The sequence below is a fragment of the Stenella coeruleoalba genome, assembly GCF_951394435.1.
Source record: "Stenella coeruleoalba genome assembly, chromosome: 11".
NCBI classification, from domain to species: Eukaryota; Metazoa; Chordata; class Mammalia; order Artiodactyla; family Delphinidae; genus Stenella; species Stenella coeruleoalba.
The window spans coordinates 64,578,957-64,595,730 of NC_137157.1; the positions used below are offsets into that span (position 1 = coordinate 64,578,957).

General features: G+C 58.9%; 1 protein-coding gene across 5 annotated transcripts in view; it reads left to right on the forward strand.

The window, feature by feature from the left end:
• The window catches only part of HDAC7 (histone deacetylase 7), a 35,264-nt gene that overhangs the window by 4,183 nt on the left and 14,307 nt on the right, over positions 1–16,774 (forward strand). For 2 of the 5 annotated variants that reach the window (XM_079936783.1, XM_079936784.1), the window contains exons 2-7: positions 11,553–11,603; positions 14,777–14,964; positions 15,100–15,190; positions 15,447–15,558; positions 16,128–16,243; positions 16,473–16,598. In XM_079936783.1, the coding sequence (XP_079792909.1) occupies positions 14,824–14,964; positions 15,100–15,190; positions 15,447–15,558; positions 16,128–16,243; positions 16,473–16,598 (586 nt within the window). In that variant the 5' untranslated portion in view covers positions 11,553–11,603; positions 14,777–14,823. Of the gene's footprint in view, positions 1–11,552; positions 11,604–14,776; positions 15,191–15,446; positions 15,559–16,127; positions 16,244–16,472; positions 16,599–16,774 lie in introns of all 5 variants that reach the window. The other 3 variants (XM_079936781.1, XM_079936782.1, XM_079936785.1) reach the window with 2 other exon arrangements.

A 16,774-nucleotide genomic window follows, 5' to 3' on the forward strand; every position in this document is an offset into this window, starting at 1 on the left:
TGGGCCTTGACCTTTTTCCCTGGGGTCCCGGGCTTCCCGACCTTGCTCTTCCTGTTATATCCTGCTTCCTCCTCCCTGGGGAAGTCCTGGAACTGTTGCTCGTCAGTCCTAAAAGTGAGGTTGGCAACCAGAAGGCCCCCTTTACTGAGCCAGGCATTCAGCTGTTTCGTTACTCACTGGATGCTTACTGAGCCTTGCTGGGTGCCAGGTCCCAGGCACAGATACACAGTGAACACAGAGGCAGGGCATCTGCCCTCAGGGAACTTCCACTCTAGTGGAGGAGACAGTAAGACAAGTAGGCAAGTAAAGAAATGAGTATATACACCTAGTTACCCATTGCGCTAAACCCTAAGAAGGAAATGAACCAGGTGCAGCGATAGAGAATAACAAGGTGGCACTAACTAGACAGGGCGGCCAGGGGAGGCCTGCTTGAGAAGTGACATCGATGCCTGCTCTCACCCCCCCAGACTAGAAGTGAGCCCTCAGAGCTTCTGAGCCATTCTTGGCAACCGCCTGGGTCCAGGTGAGAGACCTGGGCTGAGTGCTGGCAGGGGACTGGAGCGCAATCTCTAGCCTTTTGCCTGGCAGGGAACAGCAGGGTCTCGGCTGCTCGAGCCATCCCCAGAGGCTGGCAGAAGGGGCGAGGAGGAGGGAGGGCTGGACAGGGCTGGACCCAGCCTGCTTCGGCGCCTGGGGGAGCAGCCTCTTCCCCGTCGTGGGGCCGAGTCCAGGGCCCTGTCGACATGTCAGGGGTTGGGAAGGCGGCAGCCTCTCTCAAGTGCCAGCCCATTCCTGACCCTCCTGCCTCACCTTCCTCCCACCTCGTTCCCTTCCTCCCATCTCCCCACCCTACAACTCCAGTGCCAAGTCCCTCCTCTCTTGGTCTAGCCTGGCTGCCTCTGTGGCCACTGGGATTTATTTACCTGGCTCAGGAATCACCCGGGGGGGGGGGGTGTCAAGGCTTAGAGAGGAGCTGGGCCCTGGAAGAGAGGACACACCAGAAAGAAGGGCTGGGGCAGGGGCCAGCGAGGACAGGGCAAAGGGAGGGCCGAGGCTGGCCGAGCGGGGGGCCGGGGCAGGAGAGAGGGAGCAGAGGAGATCTTTGGCTGGGCGCTCCAGAGCTGCTCCTGGGCCCTTGGACTCTGCTCCTCAAACTGGGTGAGCCTCTGAGCGGGGGGCTTGGGAGGTGTTGGGTGGGGGCAGCAGATGACAGCTAGAAGGCAGTGCCCCCCCCCCCCCGGTTCCCTGGCAGCCCCACCTCTTCACCCCCGTCTCAGGACGTTCACTTTCACATCAGCAAGCAGCCTTGAGACCCTCTCACCTCCGGGCTCTTCTCGTGGTAGCTCTTCCCTGGGGCCCCAGAGCTGGCAGCTGCAGGATGGTCGGGCCCTTTGCTCAGAGAGCTGAATATCAGAGGAGCCCTCACGTGAGAGAAGAGGCCCCGTCAGGCCTCCCACCCTCCAACCCGCTGCCTGGAGTCTTTCAACCCTGGCCTCCTTTAGGCTGCTGGGTGCAGTCACCCCCTGGACTCCTGTGTCTCCCAGGCCTTCTGCCCAGGATGGGGAGGGGACATCCCATGAGGAGGGCCCTGGGCTAAACTCTCCATCCCCACCCCTTCACCAGCCACTTCCTTTTTTCCCCATGTTGCCTGCAGGGATTGGAAACCCTGGTGGGCAGAGACCCTGGGCTTTCAGGGCGAGGCTGGTGCCCTGGAGGGAATGAGGGGGACCCCATCTCTCTTCGGGAGTCCAGCTCAGCTCTCTTGCACCCCGAGGAGGCCAGCTCTGGCTCCTGCAGCGGCCCCCCCCCCCCCCCAGCCCTGGAAGTCCCATTCCTCCCTCCCCCGCTGCCAGGATGACAGGGAGAAGCGGGGCAGGCGGGGAGCCACAGGTTCGGAAAGCGTCGGGGTGGGGGAATTCGGCGACGGGCCGTAACTGTCTTGTTTTGCTCGCCCCACAAACCTGCACGGGCATCCGCTGCGCCCTCCTGGGCGTTCAAGTTGTGGAACTGCTCTCAGAATGACGGGCTGGTAGCACCCGGTTGGGGCAGGGGGTGGGGGTGGGGTGAAGGGGGGAGCCCCAGGCCAGGGGGAGCTGGAGGGTTAAAAATAGCAACAGCCGGGTTTCGGTTAGCAAATGTGGAGGCGGGGAGCTGGAGGCGGGGCAGGCGGCAGGCCGTGTTTGCCCGCAGCTCAGGGCTGTGTTTCCCCTGGGTCCCAGGAGTGAGTCACGGTGGAGTCGGTGGAGTCGCTGATGAGGTGCTGGCACAGCACCCCACCCCCACCGGGCGAGGGGCTGGGCGCAGGCTTCATCTCCGGGGTGCTAGAGGCTGTGCATCTCCCTTCCAGGCCTTCAGAGCCATCTTGAGAGTTGGGCCAAGGAGATTGTGTGATAGAGGGGAAGAAGCTTGCCGGTCTCATACCAAAGACCTGGGTTTGAATCCCAGCTGAATGGCTCTGGGACCTCCTGCGAGGCTGCCACGGGCTCTGAGACTTGATTTCCTCGTCTTTCACGTGGGGATTTGCTCACATGCGCGTGTTAACTCTCAGTGGATTCTAATGCACCCTACAGATGAGAATGGTCACCCTCGACTCTCCTGTGCCCATTGCAGAGCTTGGCAGAAGGGCCTTCCGAGTGAGGACACAGAGGGAGGAATGTGGCAGTGTCCCCGTTTCTCCTGCAAACCACTGAGTGTAACTTTGGGCACACGGCTCTCTGTGCCTCAGTTTCTCCATCTCTGTAATATGAAAATAATCGTAGTTTCAAGCTCCTGGAGTTGTTCTCAAGATTAAAGTAAGTAAGGTTAGCACCGTGTCTGGTATGAAGTCAGTACACACAGAATATTATCACTGTTATTGATGTTATTGTTCATATTTTTGAAGGTCAGGGATAGGGAATGTTAAAGACATGAAGAACAGAAACTGGGCTCGGCCCCAGTTCACAGGAAAAACCAGGCCAAATTCACTGTTCCAGATTCCTCCACCCATAAGGGCCTGGAACGGCAGGAGTCTATAGCCAGAAGTCGCAGGGTGGACCCCTTCTCTCTTTCACTCCCCCACCCCTGGCCTCTCCCAGTGAGGCAGGATGCGGGGGAACCTGAGGGCCTCGCTGCCAGCTGGCCCCGGGGAGGGTCTGGGATGGGACTGGCCCTGATGGCCCTGCTGTGGAGTAAGTACCTTGCCAGCATCTGTTGGGGTGACCTTTATTTTAGCCCCCTCCCTGGCAGCTTTTAAGAGGAGCGTGAGGCAGAGGAGGGATGAGAAGGTCAGTGATGTCAGCAGTCTGTATTCCCAGCACAGTGGCCCTGGAAGAGGCAGCAGGCATTTCTTTCAGGAAATGATCATTATTCAGCCTACAGGCATCCATTAAGTCAGTCCTGACTTTGTGCCCAGGCCTGTGCTAGGCCCTCTGTGTGATTCGGGAGAAGCGGAGGATGCTGAGCTGTAGATAATGCGGAACTCCAGACGATATGGGGTCCAAGAATATAATACGTGGAATCAGTGAAAGCCCTACGTCCCAGTTCTCACGGGAACCAGAGGTCGCATCCTGACTTTGCCGCCCGTTGGCAGTGCCGTCTTGATATCGTGTGGGTGCACATACACATATCAGTTCTGTTTTATTATTCCAGAGGCAGTTCCTGTGCATCGTAGGCAATCAGACAACACAGAGGAGCAAAAATGAAAGAATAAGAAACATCCCGATCCCAGCAGTGGGAGATCACTGCCACGGTACCTCAGTGTACACCTTCCCATCTCCTGACATGCCTTTATACACCGTGCTTCTTACCAAAACGAGGCCATACCACGTATGCCATTCTTTTCAGTCAGTGATCTCCACCTTCCAGTGCAGTAAATTTTCATCTCATCGCATTCGCAGTTGGCTAGAAATTGTCCTTCACAGCTGGTTTGTCCAAATCTGTACCCAGGACTGTGCATCTGGCTTTTGAATTCCCTGAAAGCTGTGTTAAGCACCCTGGCTGGATCTGTGGTCTGGAAAAACCCCAGCTGAGTGAGTCTCAAGGGCAGCCCTGGCCACAAAAGGGAATCGTGTCACCTGGAGAATCTGCCCGACAGAGTTCTGCCATCTTCCAAAAATAACAGGCAAAATGAGTGGGATCCTGGGGCATCACGGGGATGGGGATCTGGTATTCACTGTCATGAATATTAATGTGGCATCCCTGTGAGTGCCAGCATTCATAGCTTGTTGCTATTCACGGATTCATATCCGTGATGCCCCAGGCCATGGAGCAGGCCGGGGTCTCGCTGTGGCCTCTCTCCCCGCCCCAGGTCCAAGGGTGCTGATGGCTGTTTGGTGTTGTTCCTAGTTCCCGGGAGCCTGCCCTGAAGATGGGTGCTCCCTTTTGCACTTGTGGGCACCTCCATCCTTGCCCGCGGCCTGCCCGGGTGTGTGAGGCCTGGGCAAGAGAGGGAGAGAGAAAGAGAGAGAGAGAGAGAGAGAGAGAGAGAGAGCGCGCACCCATCCCCTCCCTGGGGGATTTGGTTCACTCCCAAGTAGCCGCTGGGGGGTGGGGGGGGTCTTGCTCTGGTTATGCAACGTGCATTTTAGACAGGGCTTGACAGTTTCCAGAGGGCTTTCACACAGCATTGATGCTCCCTGGCACCTGGGGGTTTGCTCATTTAGTTATACCCTGCTGGGGGCAGCTTACAGGAAATGATAAAATGGTAATATGTACATTTAAAAAGCAGGGAAAACGTAAGATGAAAAAGGGAGTGAGGATGGGGTCGGGGAGTGCCTCCTGGACATGAAGAAGCAAGTGAGGGACACGGGCAGATATGATTCAGTTTTTATTTTTGTTGTTGTTTTCTGGATGGAGTACCGGCACTGTGAGAACATGTGAGTCACGCCCAGGCCTTCAGATGTTGGGACCGCACTGTGTCCTGTGTGACCCCTTGGTGGCCTTACCTCACCTCGGTGGGTGGGACTAGTTGTAAACACCAGTGTAGTGATTATAGCTTAGGTTCTGGAGTCCCAGAAGCCCCACTTGCCACCTGTGTGACCTCGGCAAGTTTCTTAACCTCTCTGAGCCTCAGTTTCCTTCCTTGGTAACGTGAGGATGGTAGCAGTATCGACCTCATGGGGTGGTTGTGAGGACCAAAGGAGATAGTACAAGTCAGACACTCAGCACAGTAACCAGCACCCAGTAAGCATTCAGCACGTGGTTGTTGATCATACTAATACTACTAGTTACTGCTAATAATAAAATAATAACGATGGACATTAATATCATAGCTTAAGCTTTTCCCTGGCAGTCTCGGGAGTGGGCTGAGTGGCCTCGTGGGTGGCACAGGTGAGGGGAGCCAGGAAGGCACATCTGGGAGAGGCAGAACCGGCGGGAGGCAGAGGTGGGGTGCGCAGGGAAGCAGGGTCTCCAGAAGCTGAGGGATCAGTGAGGGCGAGGGCATGAACAGGAGACCTCAGAGGGGAGAAAGGAGCGGCTCCGAGACAGCCCCGGGGCGGTGACTGTGCTTCCTGTTGGGGCAAGCGCTGGCCCTTGAGAAAGACTGGCTGGGGCTGGCGGGCGGCTAAGAGGGAGCAGCTGGTCTAAGTGGGGCACCAGGGGGTGGGGGAGGGGGAGAGACAAAGGCAGAAGCTGATAGAAACTCGACTCTTCTCCCCGTGTTACAGATGGGGGCCCCATCTTGACTGCTCGGGCTGTTTTGCTTATGATAGGAAAGATGGTGGTTAGACATCATGCTGAACTTCCTGTTTCAGGGATTGGTGCTCCGGGAACAGGGGAGTGAGGGTAAGTGGGAACTGGGGTTTTTGAGGCCTTTCGGGACCTGGGAAACCCTAGGGCAGGCTGGACCAGGGGTCTGGGCGTGGGACTGGAGGAACCTGCCTGCTCAGGGATGTTGCACGCCCTGGGCCCCTGAGCAAGTGGCTCTGCCCACCCTTTCCCACCTTCACAGAGGGCAGCCAGGGAAGGCTGAGTGGTGGTCCGAGAGGCCCCGGGAGCGGGGGCGGGCCGGGCTTGGAGGGACTTCTGGTTTTCTTTGCCAGAGGGCAGGGAGGCTCTCCAGGGAGCGCCAGTCCCAGGAACTGCCAGCCGCTCACAACTCAGAACGGCCCAGCTCCCCCTGCCATCTGTGAGGAGAGGCCACAAAATGGAATGGACTTGGGGCAGGGACAAGGAGCCAGGGAGGACGCTTTCCCACCCCCAGGGAGCGCAAGCTGCCGCTGCCATGGTTACGTCTGCTTCCTGTTTGATTCATCTCAAACAGCAGAAAGGGGGGTGCCGGCTCCCAGCTCGGGCCGCCGCTGCGTGGGGCTGTTTACAACTGCCCCATGTGGGATTCCCAGAAAGAGACTCCAAACCGGACATCCTGCGGCTGCAAAATACCCAGGTGTCAAGAGCTAAAAATAGCTGCCCCAGGGCCCCAGGCGCGGGGAAAGGGGCATGCTGGCTGCGGAGGCGGAGGGCCGGCCTTGCGGCCCTCACGTCCAGCCTCCCGCCTGGCGCACAGCTGCTGAGCCTGCAGAGCGGCGGCCCCCTGCCTCGGCCTGACTGGAGGCCTTTGTCTGGGCAGGTCCACATCCCAGGCCGCTCACCTGGGAGCCGAGCCTCTGCCCGCCCCGCCCGCCCTCCCAGCGGAGCGTGCTTTGAGAAAGCCTCAGAGGGACTCGGGAGCAACTAAAGAAGGGACAGGGCAGGGCACCCGACCGCCTGGAAGATGAAGCCGGTGCTCTTCCAAGGTCGCCGGCTCCTGTCCCCACGTACAGTACGAAATCATTTCTTAGAATCTGCAGAGTCAACAGTTGCTATCTATAAGTGATTTGGGGGGGCTTGTCTTCACGGGGGCCCAAAGGTGGAACAGGCAGCTTCTGCCCTCTAACCTGCAGCAGGGCTGGAGTTGGCCGCCGGCTCGGGTCTCTGGGGGGCTATGGGATTTTTGGATCTTTCCCTGTGCCCTGCCGGGTCCTGCATTTGCTGTCCCCCCGCTGGCCTGTGGCAGTGGAAGTGCTGGGGAGCAGCAGCGGAGAGCATTGCTTGAGAACATGGATTCTGGAGCCCAGTTGCCTGGCTCGAGTCCCAGCTCAGCCACTCCCATGTTCTGTGCCTTCAGACAAGTTATTTAGTACTGCTGGGCCTCAGTTGACTAGTCTATATAATGGGGATAAAAACAGTAACCACCTCATAGGTTTGTCATGAGGGTTAGGCGAATTAGCAAACGTAGGCCACTTAGAACAACTCCCGGCACATAGTAAAGTGTTAGTTTGCAAAAGTTCAGAGGGTGGAGAAAGAGAAGAGCCTGTGGTTGGGAGAGTCGGGATAAGAGATGGGACCGGGACTACATCTGGGAGACAGTGGACTGTGGCAGACGAGGGGAGGACACAGGTGGTATCAGACACCGAAATGCTTGTGCCAGAGGGAGGCTGCAGACTAGCCTGGGAGCAAGCAGTGTGAATCCCGACCACTGTGGGAGCACCCGCCATGTGCTCCCTGCTTCACACACAGCACTGCTCATCTCACATGGCCTCTTCCCCGTCCATATTCTTTATCCTCTTATTTCAGAGGCATAGCCAAGGCTTGCCCAGGCTGCGATGTGTCCCTGGCTCTCCCTGCCGGTCACTGAGGGAGTCAGAGTTTGAACCCAGGTCCATCTGACCTCACAGCCAATGGCCTCTGTTCTGTGGACCCTCAGTTCTGTCACTTCATGGGGCAGGAGTTTCCAGCCAGCGAGCAGCCCACTGGGCTCTGGATAAATCTGAGTAATAAGCAGCTTGGTGCCAAGATACTGAGCAATAGAATTAATAACCAGCAGAGAATTTCTGGAAGGGGAACACAAGAAACTGTTAAAAGGGGTTGAGTCTAGGGAAGGTCTAGGGAGTTGGATGAGTGAGAAACTTCTGGTTTCATACTTTCAGGGGCTCTTTGAATTACTGTGGTGTCTGCAAGTAGTGTACTTTTCAATTAAAAAAACAACACCTGTGGGCTGTACCTTAAACTCCTTAAAGTGAGAGCCAGGTTTTATTCACTTTTCCATCCCTTCAAGACCTGGACCAGGGATTCCCTGGTGGCGCAGTGGTTGAGAGTCCGCCTGCCGATGCAGGGGACACGGGTTCGTGCCCCGGTCCGGGAAGATCCCACATGCTGCGGAGCGGCTGGGCCGGTGAGCCATGGCCGCTGAGCCTGCGCGTCCAGAGCCTATGCTCCGTAACGGGAGAGGCCACAACAGTGAAAGGCCTGTGTACCGCACAAAAAAAAAAAAAAAAGACCTGGACCAGTGACCTCACACAGAGGTACTTAGTACCTGCTTTTGGGATCCACTTCTTGGGTTTCCCCCTGCACTGGTCTGGTCTGGCCTGGCTGTACCACTGACCTGCTGGGTGACCATGACATAGCCCCTTGCCCTCTTTCTTTCCCTCTCTGGGAAGTGAGAGTGTTGGCCTGCACAATCTCTAAAGCCCCATCAGGTCCTAATGTACACTGCACAGTCCTCACTCAGTGTCAGAGAGTCGGGCAACCATGATGTTCTCTCTTCTGTTTATTTATTCTTGGACCTTCCTGAAGCCATTTCACCCCCAGCTTTGTCTTCTTTGCCAGCCCCCCGCGAAGTCAAACTTCGTCTGCCCATGTCAGGGGAAGCAGACCCGAGCTGAGGAGGGCAGGCGGGTGGTGGAGGGAGTCCGCCCTGGACGCAGGGCTTGGCCTCTTGCTCCTGCCTGTTTTCCTCTGCCTGCAGGGCCTGGGTCTGCCTGCTTCTCCTTTTTCAGCTCCTCAGGAGACCAGGGAGGGGGACACAGCCTCGACAAAGACATCAGAGGCGTCAGGAGGGGGCTTGTGGGTGGCGTTGCTCCTGGGGAAGCCCTCCCCTGATGCAGGGCTGGCAGCACTGGGAGAGCAGGCGGTCAGGCCAGGCTCGGGTTTCCAGTCGCATCTGCTGGGCAGGTGAGGGCCTGGGGCAACAAGGGAGGAGTGGGAGGCCAGCTTGTGCTTAGGGGACAGAAGAGTGGCATTTGTGTCTGCCCTGGAGGTTGCTGAGGGCCGGGGTGGACCCATTAGGGTGGGATTTCTGGGTAAGATCAGGTGTCTGGTTGGGGAAGGTGACTTGATAGGAACCGCAGCACGAGGTAAACTGCCTCTTCAGCCTGACCAGAGTTGCTTCCAAAGAAGGTAGAAATAGGGGGGTGGCCAGGATTCCAGAAATGAGAGCTCTCCACCCAGGTCCGGAGCTGTGTGGAGAAGGGTCCAGCCCTACGCAGTGTTTTCTGTCCCTCGGGTCCATTCACTCCTGATTTTATTTCAGTCTGACCCCAAATTAATGGTAACGGCGCTCTGAGAGGGGCTGATGAGAAGAGGGGTCCCCAGATTCATCCCCAAGCCTGGGATGCCGCTTCTGCTTTCAGTTCAGCCACTGACTGGGTGCCTTTAGTTACTCTCCTCTCTCTGGTACACAGGAGAGCTGTCCCCCAGATCTTATCTCTGTTGCTCTGGGCTCTTCTGAATCCAAAGGCTCTCAGTACAAACCTAGGGGGTTGGAGGAGAAGCAGAACTTTTTCGAGGCATTGCTTTTAGAAGCTGCCCCTGTCGGCAACACACACACACACACACACGCACACGCACACGCACACGCACGCGCGCGCGCGCGCACACACACACACACACACACACACACAGCTTTTCTGAACAGAGTTTATATCATCATAGATCATCATCACAGAACATCCCTTTTGGGCCCCGTAACAAACACGACAGAGTTCAGGGCCATTAGCTTTTGTCCTATCCACAGGGTGCACGGTGTCCGGAACCCATGGTTACCAGGGGAGCTGGGCACAGAGAAGCTGGCTGTGCTCCCACGCGTGAGTGTTGCTGGCCAGCCCTCAGGCAGGGACCGAGGGAGCTAGGGGAGAATTCCCAGGAGGTAGGGACTGGAGGCCAAGGACTCCAGGCCAGACACAGTCTCCGGGACTGCACCCGGAAGTCCAGTTCAGAAACCTCTCTTGGAGGACCAGGTCCCGCAGAAGAAAGGGGAGGTCCTAAGAGAGTCCAGGGTAGGGGGCTACCACATCCTGGGGAGGGGAGGCTGCCTCCCATACTCCTGTTCCTTGAGGCTCACAAACCCTGAGAAATACGCATGCCGTGTGCTAGGCAGGGGGCCATTGTGTTCAAGTCGCCAGTTCCTAACAGAGCATGCCAGGTGCCCAGCAAGGTGTTAGGAGCAGATGGGCATGGCTTAGCCGTGACACCGCAGAGACCTGGATTAATGGAGTGTCGAGGTGGGGGGCACAGAGTGGGTGCTGTGGATGGTAAGGGGGCTGTGGTCAGGGTGAGCTTCATGAGGAGATGGCCTCGTGCTGGACTTCAAAGAACGGGCAGCATTTGAACAGGTGGAGCGGCATTTCCCTACCAAATGTCGTCATCCGAAGCGCAGGCCACTAGTGTCTGAGGGCAGTTGGTGGGAGTCTGTGCCCAGAGTTGCCGCCTCCCCCAGAGGCTCCCGCCTGCAGGGAATTCTCCTTTTCCAGCTTCTGGAAGAGGACTGGGGCTGCCCCTTAGGCAGTAGTGCAGCGCCCGTCAGTTGTCCTTCAGAAGATGCCCCTTCTGCCCGAGGAGGGCTTCTACCACATCCGCCTCCAGGAGGCCTCCAGGCTCCAGGTTCCATCCCCTTGGCCCTGAGCTGGGACAGCAGGAGGGAAAGGTGGCCTCAGGACTCAGCTCTCTCTTTCTCCACCCCAGCCAGTCCCTGGGATCCCCGGGCCTCTCGGCTGCCGACAGCACCGGCCCTACCGTGGGGTTCCATGGGTTCTGAACGGAATGGAGGGCCCTGGGCTGAACCTAGGAGCCTGGGAGAGGTGACCATTTCCAGAAGGAAAGACTTCTTTTTGAGGTCATCCACGAAAACGGCTGAGTGGTTCTCTTCTCGGGGGGCACAGAGGCTGCAGGACCCAGGATGGGACAGGAGGAGGAAAGGGGTTCCTACCGTGGGGCCCTCGAGCTATGCATTCCAGACCCGCCACTTCACAGCTTCCACCAGATCTGACTTGACCTCCAGGCCACGACCCGGTCCCTCCCACACTGCGGAAGCCTCAGAGGGGGCCCCAGTTCCCCTTCAGGCCTGCTCTCCCTTTCTCCCCGTCTCCCTCCTGGCATCCTTAGTGCAGTCTTAGCAGCCGTGCTCTCCCACCTCACCTCCCAGCCTTCTTCTCCCCCTTCGGGCTAAGGGAGCCTGGTTTGGCTGCCCAAGGAAGATTGTATCTGAGCACATCAGGGAGGGCTGAGGGCACCGTTGCGTAAACCAGGGCCTCCTGAGTTTCTTGCTGTGGAGTGAGCTCTGGCGGAGCAAGATACCTGAGCCGCTTGAAAGATCAGATGAGGAAGATGGAACTGGGGATCGCTCTCAGGCGGCACGGGAGTCCGAGGAAAGGAATGGGGTGGGGTCTTGTCTTTTCCCTTAGCTTCTGGTGGAGGTGCCCTTGGGCTGGAGTGGGGCCTCCTGGACCAGCAGGCGGCCTGCCTGGCTTGGCCCTCTCTCTTCCGCCTCCCCTGCCCCTCCCGGCAGCCGCCTCACTCTATCTCTCTTCTCTCTACAGATGGGACCCAGGTGAGCCCGGGTGCCCACTGCCCCAGTCCCCCTGGCACAGGTAAGAGTGGGCCTGAGGGAGAGTGTGGTGGGGAGTGGAAGATGCGCTGGGAAGGGCAGAAGCGGGGCGAGGAGCTCAGGGGTGGTTCAGAACGGTGGCTGGCTGATTGGCCAGAGAGTTGGGAGGTTGGGGTTCTGGGGGAGGGGGCGAAGTTGGGGTTTTGTGGGGAAGGGGTAAGAGGGGGGATAAGAGAGGCAGCTCTGGATCCAGGTTGGCCCCAGAGCTGGGAAGCACAACAGGAAAAGGAAAGGCAGGATGCTCTCCTTGTCCATGCTGGTGCAGTGAAACAGGAAGGCAAGTAGGAAGCTAATACTTATGCTCGGACCCCTGCCTCGGGGGCTCTGGGCAAGGCGGCGCATTCTCATTTGTAGGCTCTGCAGTCCTCACACCAGCCCTGCGGGGTGGGAAGATGCCTCGTGCTGCTCGGGCGGGAGGGAGAGGACCCCTCTCCGTGGGTCTCTCACCATTCCTTGCCCCCGCTGCTCTTAGGCCGTGCTGGGCGAGGAGGGTTTAGGACGTGCCCATGGGGCGGGGGCGGGGGCTGGACCGGACGAGGGCCTGTTGGGTGCAAGGTGCACACCTGACACCCAAACTACGGCAGGGAGAAAGGAAGGCCGCTATCCTCTTTGATTCAGTCCTAGCCATCAAAAGCTTACAGGCAGGTGGGGAGACAAGATATACAAGTAAAAAGGGAAATAATAGTCGAATGCGATATGTGACCAGTTCCAAAGGAGGGGGCAGCTGATTAAGGAGTTTGTCCATCCATTCAAGAAACAGTAAGTTCACCACCTACTGTTATTTAGTTCTCCTAGTTGTGTAATTTTCTAAAAATTTAAAGACAGAAATTGGAAAAAGAAACATTAATGAACCCCACCTCTGTTCCAGGGCACCGAGGATATAGAGATTTATTCATCGAATCAAACAGTATTTATTGGGTGCCTGTCGCTTGCTAGGTACTGTTCTAGGTGATGGGATAGTGAGCAGTAGGCAAAACCAAGTCCCTGCCCTTGGAGCTTAATTCAGATTTGGTACCTGCCTGGGCGGTGCTTTCAGGGCACAGAGCAGCCAGTGTGATGGAAATCCAGAAGAGGGCTTGACCCAGCAGGGCACTGGGCTGGGTCCAGGAAAGAGGGAAGACTCCAGCTGGGCTTGGAAGTCAGGGTAGGATCTGGAAAAGTAGACTCGAGGGAGGAGGACGGCACCAGCAGGGGGACGTGTGAGCTAAAGCTCAGAGGTACGTGGGCTGTGACTGGACAGGAGCAGACGGCTGAGGCAGGGGGTCCGTGTGCAGATGTGGGAGGCAAAGCTGACGGAAGCCGGCTTAGCATCAGACCGTGGAGACCCCCAAATGCTGAGTCACCCTGAGAGGCGTTGCCAGGGCTGCAGGCAGAGCCCCTCCCATGTTCCCAGCAGCCTTCTGCTCTGGAGGCCGGGGCACTGCTGGGAGAGAGGGAGGGGGCCGCTCCCAGTCTGTATGGCTGAAGTCTGGGTGGCCTGCCCTGGGTGCCCTGAGGGCCCCCTTGCATCACCAGGGGAGTCACCCCGGAAAGCCAGGACACCTGACGTGGGAAGACTGAGACCTTTCCTGGGGCGGGAGTGCAGTGGCATCAGAGGCCCAGATGGAACCAGAATGAGAATTTGGGGTCCCTGGGTGGACACATGAACAAGAGGTGGGAACATCAAAGCAGTGCATTGCCTGCTCTTGGCCATATCGGGTGCTCAGGCACCCGCTCCGGTCTCTTGACATCCAGAGAGTCGTGAGGGCATCTCCCTCCTCTGCTCCTCTCTTGTGTCCATCTCACAGTCAGAGAATGTGAGAACAGACACCGCTTAGTGACCACCTACTGCAAGCCCCTCTGCCTTTGCCCAGTGAGAGACCCCTCTGCGGGTGGGGCAGGGGAGGTGACTTCCTGGAAGTCAATGGGAAGACGGAGACGGAGCACTGGCCTCAGCAGGACGGAGCCCGAGCTCACTGTGCCCCGAGCTGGGTGGCCTTGGCCAGGTCCCTTCACCTGCGCCTCAGTTTCCTCACGTGGGAATAGTAATAACTACCTCCCAGGGCCTACAGGGGTGATGAGGTAGAAGGGTTTGCAGCGATTGTGCACGTGTGCTGTGGATGTTAAGATAATGGTTGAGTTGGGCCCAGATGCCGCACTTCCTGACTCCCCAGCTGGTCTTTGCCACAGTCCTCCTCAGTCCTTCCAGTCCTTCCAGTCCTCCCGGCTCAGGCCCAGAGGACGGCCTGTGGCTGCCCCCGTCGGGGAGGCCCAGCATTGGATGAGCTGAAGGAGGCCTCTCCGGAAAGGCTTCCCCGCTTGTGTGCCCTGTCTGAGGGCACCTGCTCCCAGCCCCACCTGCTTCCCCTTCTCCAGGATAACTGTCCACCTCTGAGCACCTCAGAGTGTCTCTGGCTGCTGAGCCCGGCCTGGCCCAGCAGGCGGGGCTGGCACAGGACCTGGTCTGGTGGCTGGTTATAAATAGCCCCTGCATCCACAGCCTTGGCAGGGTGCTCCTGGCATGGGTGCAGGGGACACTCGAGAAGAGGCAGCTGAGGCTGCTGAGGCCCAGAGCTGGCGTGAGGGTACCTGGGCGCAGGCTCCACGGGCATGTGGGCTGTGCAGGCCCAGGGCGCAGGCCAGGGCTGGCTGTGGCTTTGAGGCACCTCTCCTTTGTCCTGTGGCCTAGGATAGAGTAGGGAGGATGGCAACTGAGAGGGCCTGGGACACCCTTTGGGGCTGGAGGCTGAACAAAGGGGACTGCCTGTCCGATCGCTGTGTCGGAGCGCAGCTCATCGGGGGGCAGCTGGGCCCAATCCTCCTTCCAGGGTGGGAAGAAGGGAAGGAGAGGCCAGGGGCCAGAATGTATCACTAAAGGGCCCTCAGCCCCCAATCCTGGCCTGGAGAGGCAGCATATTTCGTGGAAAACTCTGTGCTTGGAGTCAGAAAGCTCGATCCACACAGCACCAGCGATAGACTGTGTAGTTATATGACCTCCTTTCTCATGGGTGAAACAGGCTTGAGAATAACCACCGTGCGGGACTGTGGGGAGGGTGCAGTGCGGAAGAGGTCCCCGGAGGGTGTTTTACCATCGTCAAGTGAATCTGAAGGAGGCTGATGAGGTAACCGTGCACCTGCAGAGCCTTCCGGCCGACCCTGCCCTCTCTGTGTGCTCAGGCTGCCCCAGGCCCTGCGCAGACACGCCAGGCCCTCAGCCCCAGCCCATGGACCTGCGGGTGGGCCAGCGGCCCCCGGTGGAGCCCCCGCCGGAGCCCACGCTGCTGGCCCTGCAGCACCCCCAGCGCCTGCACCACCACCTCTTCCTGGCTGGCCTGCAGACCCAGCGCTCGGCGGAGACCATGAGGGTAAAGATAGAGCTCCCCACGCACACAGCGGCCTCAAGCTCAGACCCGGCACCCCTCCCTCCCTTCAGCCTCCCCAGACCCTCGCCTCCGTCTCCAACTCCTCGCCCCTCCCTGGGCGGCCGGCCCTCCCCACAGCTCTCAATGGACACGCCGTTGCCCGAGTTGCAGGTGGGGCAGCAGGAGCAGGAGCTGCGGCAGCTTCTCAATAAGGACAAGAGCAAGCGCAGTAAGCATGGAGGCCTCCCCAGCCGGTGTCCACGGCCTCCTTCGTGGGCACGGGACGGGGGAGTGCCGGCCTGGGTCCCCCTCTGCTTGCTGGGCGCTGCCGGCGAATGTGGGTGGGGCCTCAGGCTTGGCTTTTGCCTGAGGGGTCCCTGGGATGCCTCGTCCTGGGGGCGTGGTCAGGGCAACGGGCAGAGAATGTTCCAGGGAGGCCACCAGTCCACCCACCCCCAGCCCACTGATGATTTCTGCCCCTGCAGGTGCCGTAGCCAGCAGTGTGGTCAAGCAGAAGCTGGCAGAGGTGATTCTGAAGAAACAGCAGGCAGCCTTAGAGAGGACGGTCCATCCCAATAGCCCCAGCGTTCCCTACAGGTAACTTCCTCTCCCACCTGCCCCCTCGTGTCCCTGCCGCGCCCCTCCTCCCTGGATGTCAACCTGTGAGCACACGTACACTCGCCCCCTCTTCCTCCCAGCTGCCCATCACCTGATCCTCACCCCTCACTTCTAATCATAAGGCCTCCCCCGAACCCCTCTCCCAACTGATACCTGCTCTCTCGTTCTTTAATTATCGCTCCTCCCCCGCCTGTCGCACACACACTCTCACACACACACCACGCTTTCTTTTCTCTTTATATCTTCCTGTAATCACAAAAACATCCTGATTCCTAGAACAGGATCCTCCCATTGTGTCTGGCCCTTATCCAAGCCCCGGACCCTGGCTCCCATGCCTAGGTCCGAGGGCGGCATCACCAGTGGGCTGCAGGTAGGATGGGTGGCCCAATGCTGCCACCTGGAGATGGCCGGTATTCCTGCCGGCGAGGCACTTCCTGACCCTGCGGGCTGCTGCCTTCCTTAGCAGGTCCCAAAGGGTGGAATGAGATGGCTGTCAGGCCTCTGGGCATGCCTGCCCCTCTGAAGCAGCCTTGGCACTCACCCCACAGAACTCTTGAGCCCTTGGAGACGGAAGGAGCTGCCCGTTCCATGCTCAGCAGCTTCCTGCCTCCTGTACCCAGCCTGCCCAGCGACCCCCCAGAACACTTCCCTCTGCGTAAGACAGGTGCGTGGGACAGGCCGGCAGGGACCTCCAGGGGAAAGGAAGGACCTTGGATGAGGGTCAGGGAGGGGGGCCTGGCTGGGCGGGGGACAGTCTGCACCCGGTGGCTTTCTCTCTGGCACTGCCTTCTCTGGCCTCTCTCAGAGAGGACTGGGAGGGAGGGCGTAGGCCAGAGACCGGGGTGGGGGGTGTGTGTGGCGGTGGGGGCCTAGTAACGCCGGTGTTCCCACAGTCTCTGAGCCCAACCTGAAGCTGCGCTACAAGCCCAAAAAGTCCCTGGAGCGGAGGAAGAACCCGCTGCTGCGGAAGGAGAGCGCCCCGCCCAGCCTCCGGCGGCGGCCGGCAGAGACCCTCGGCGGTGAGGCCCGGCGCGGTGGGCGGGTGGCAGGCCCGGTCCCTTTGGGTCAGGCCCCACCCAGACAAGGGCTGCCCGCCTCAGGGCTGCCATGGGCATCTGTCGGGGGGTGTCCTACGCACTCGCCAGGGCGCAAGTTGGGGCTGAACCCCCCGCCCCCTTGCTCTGTTGGCTAAGCT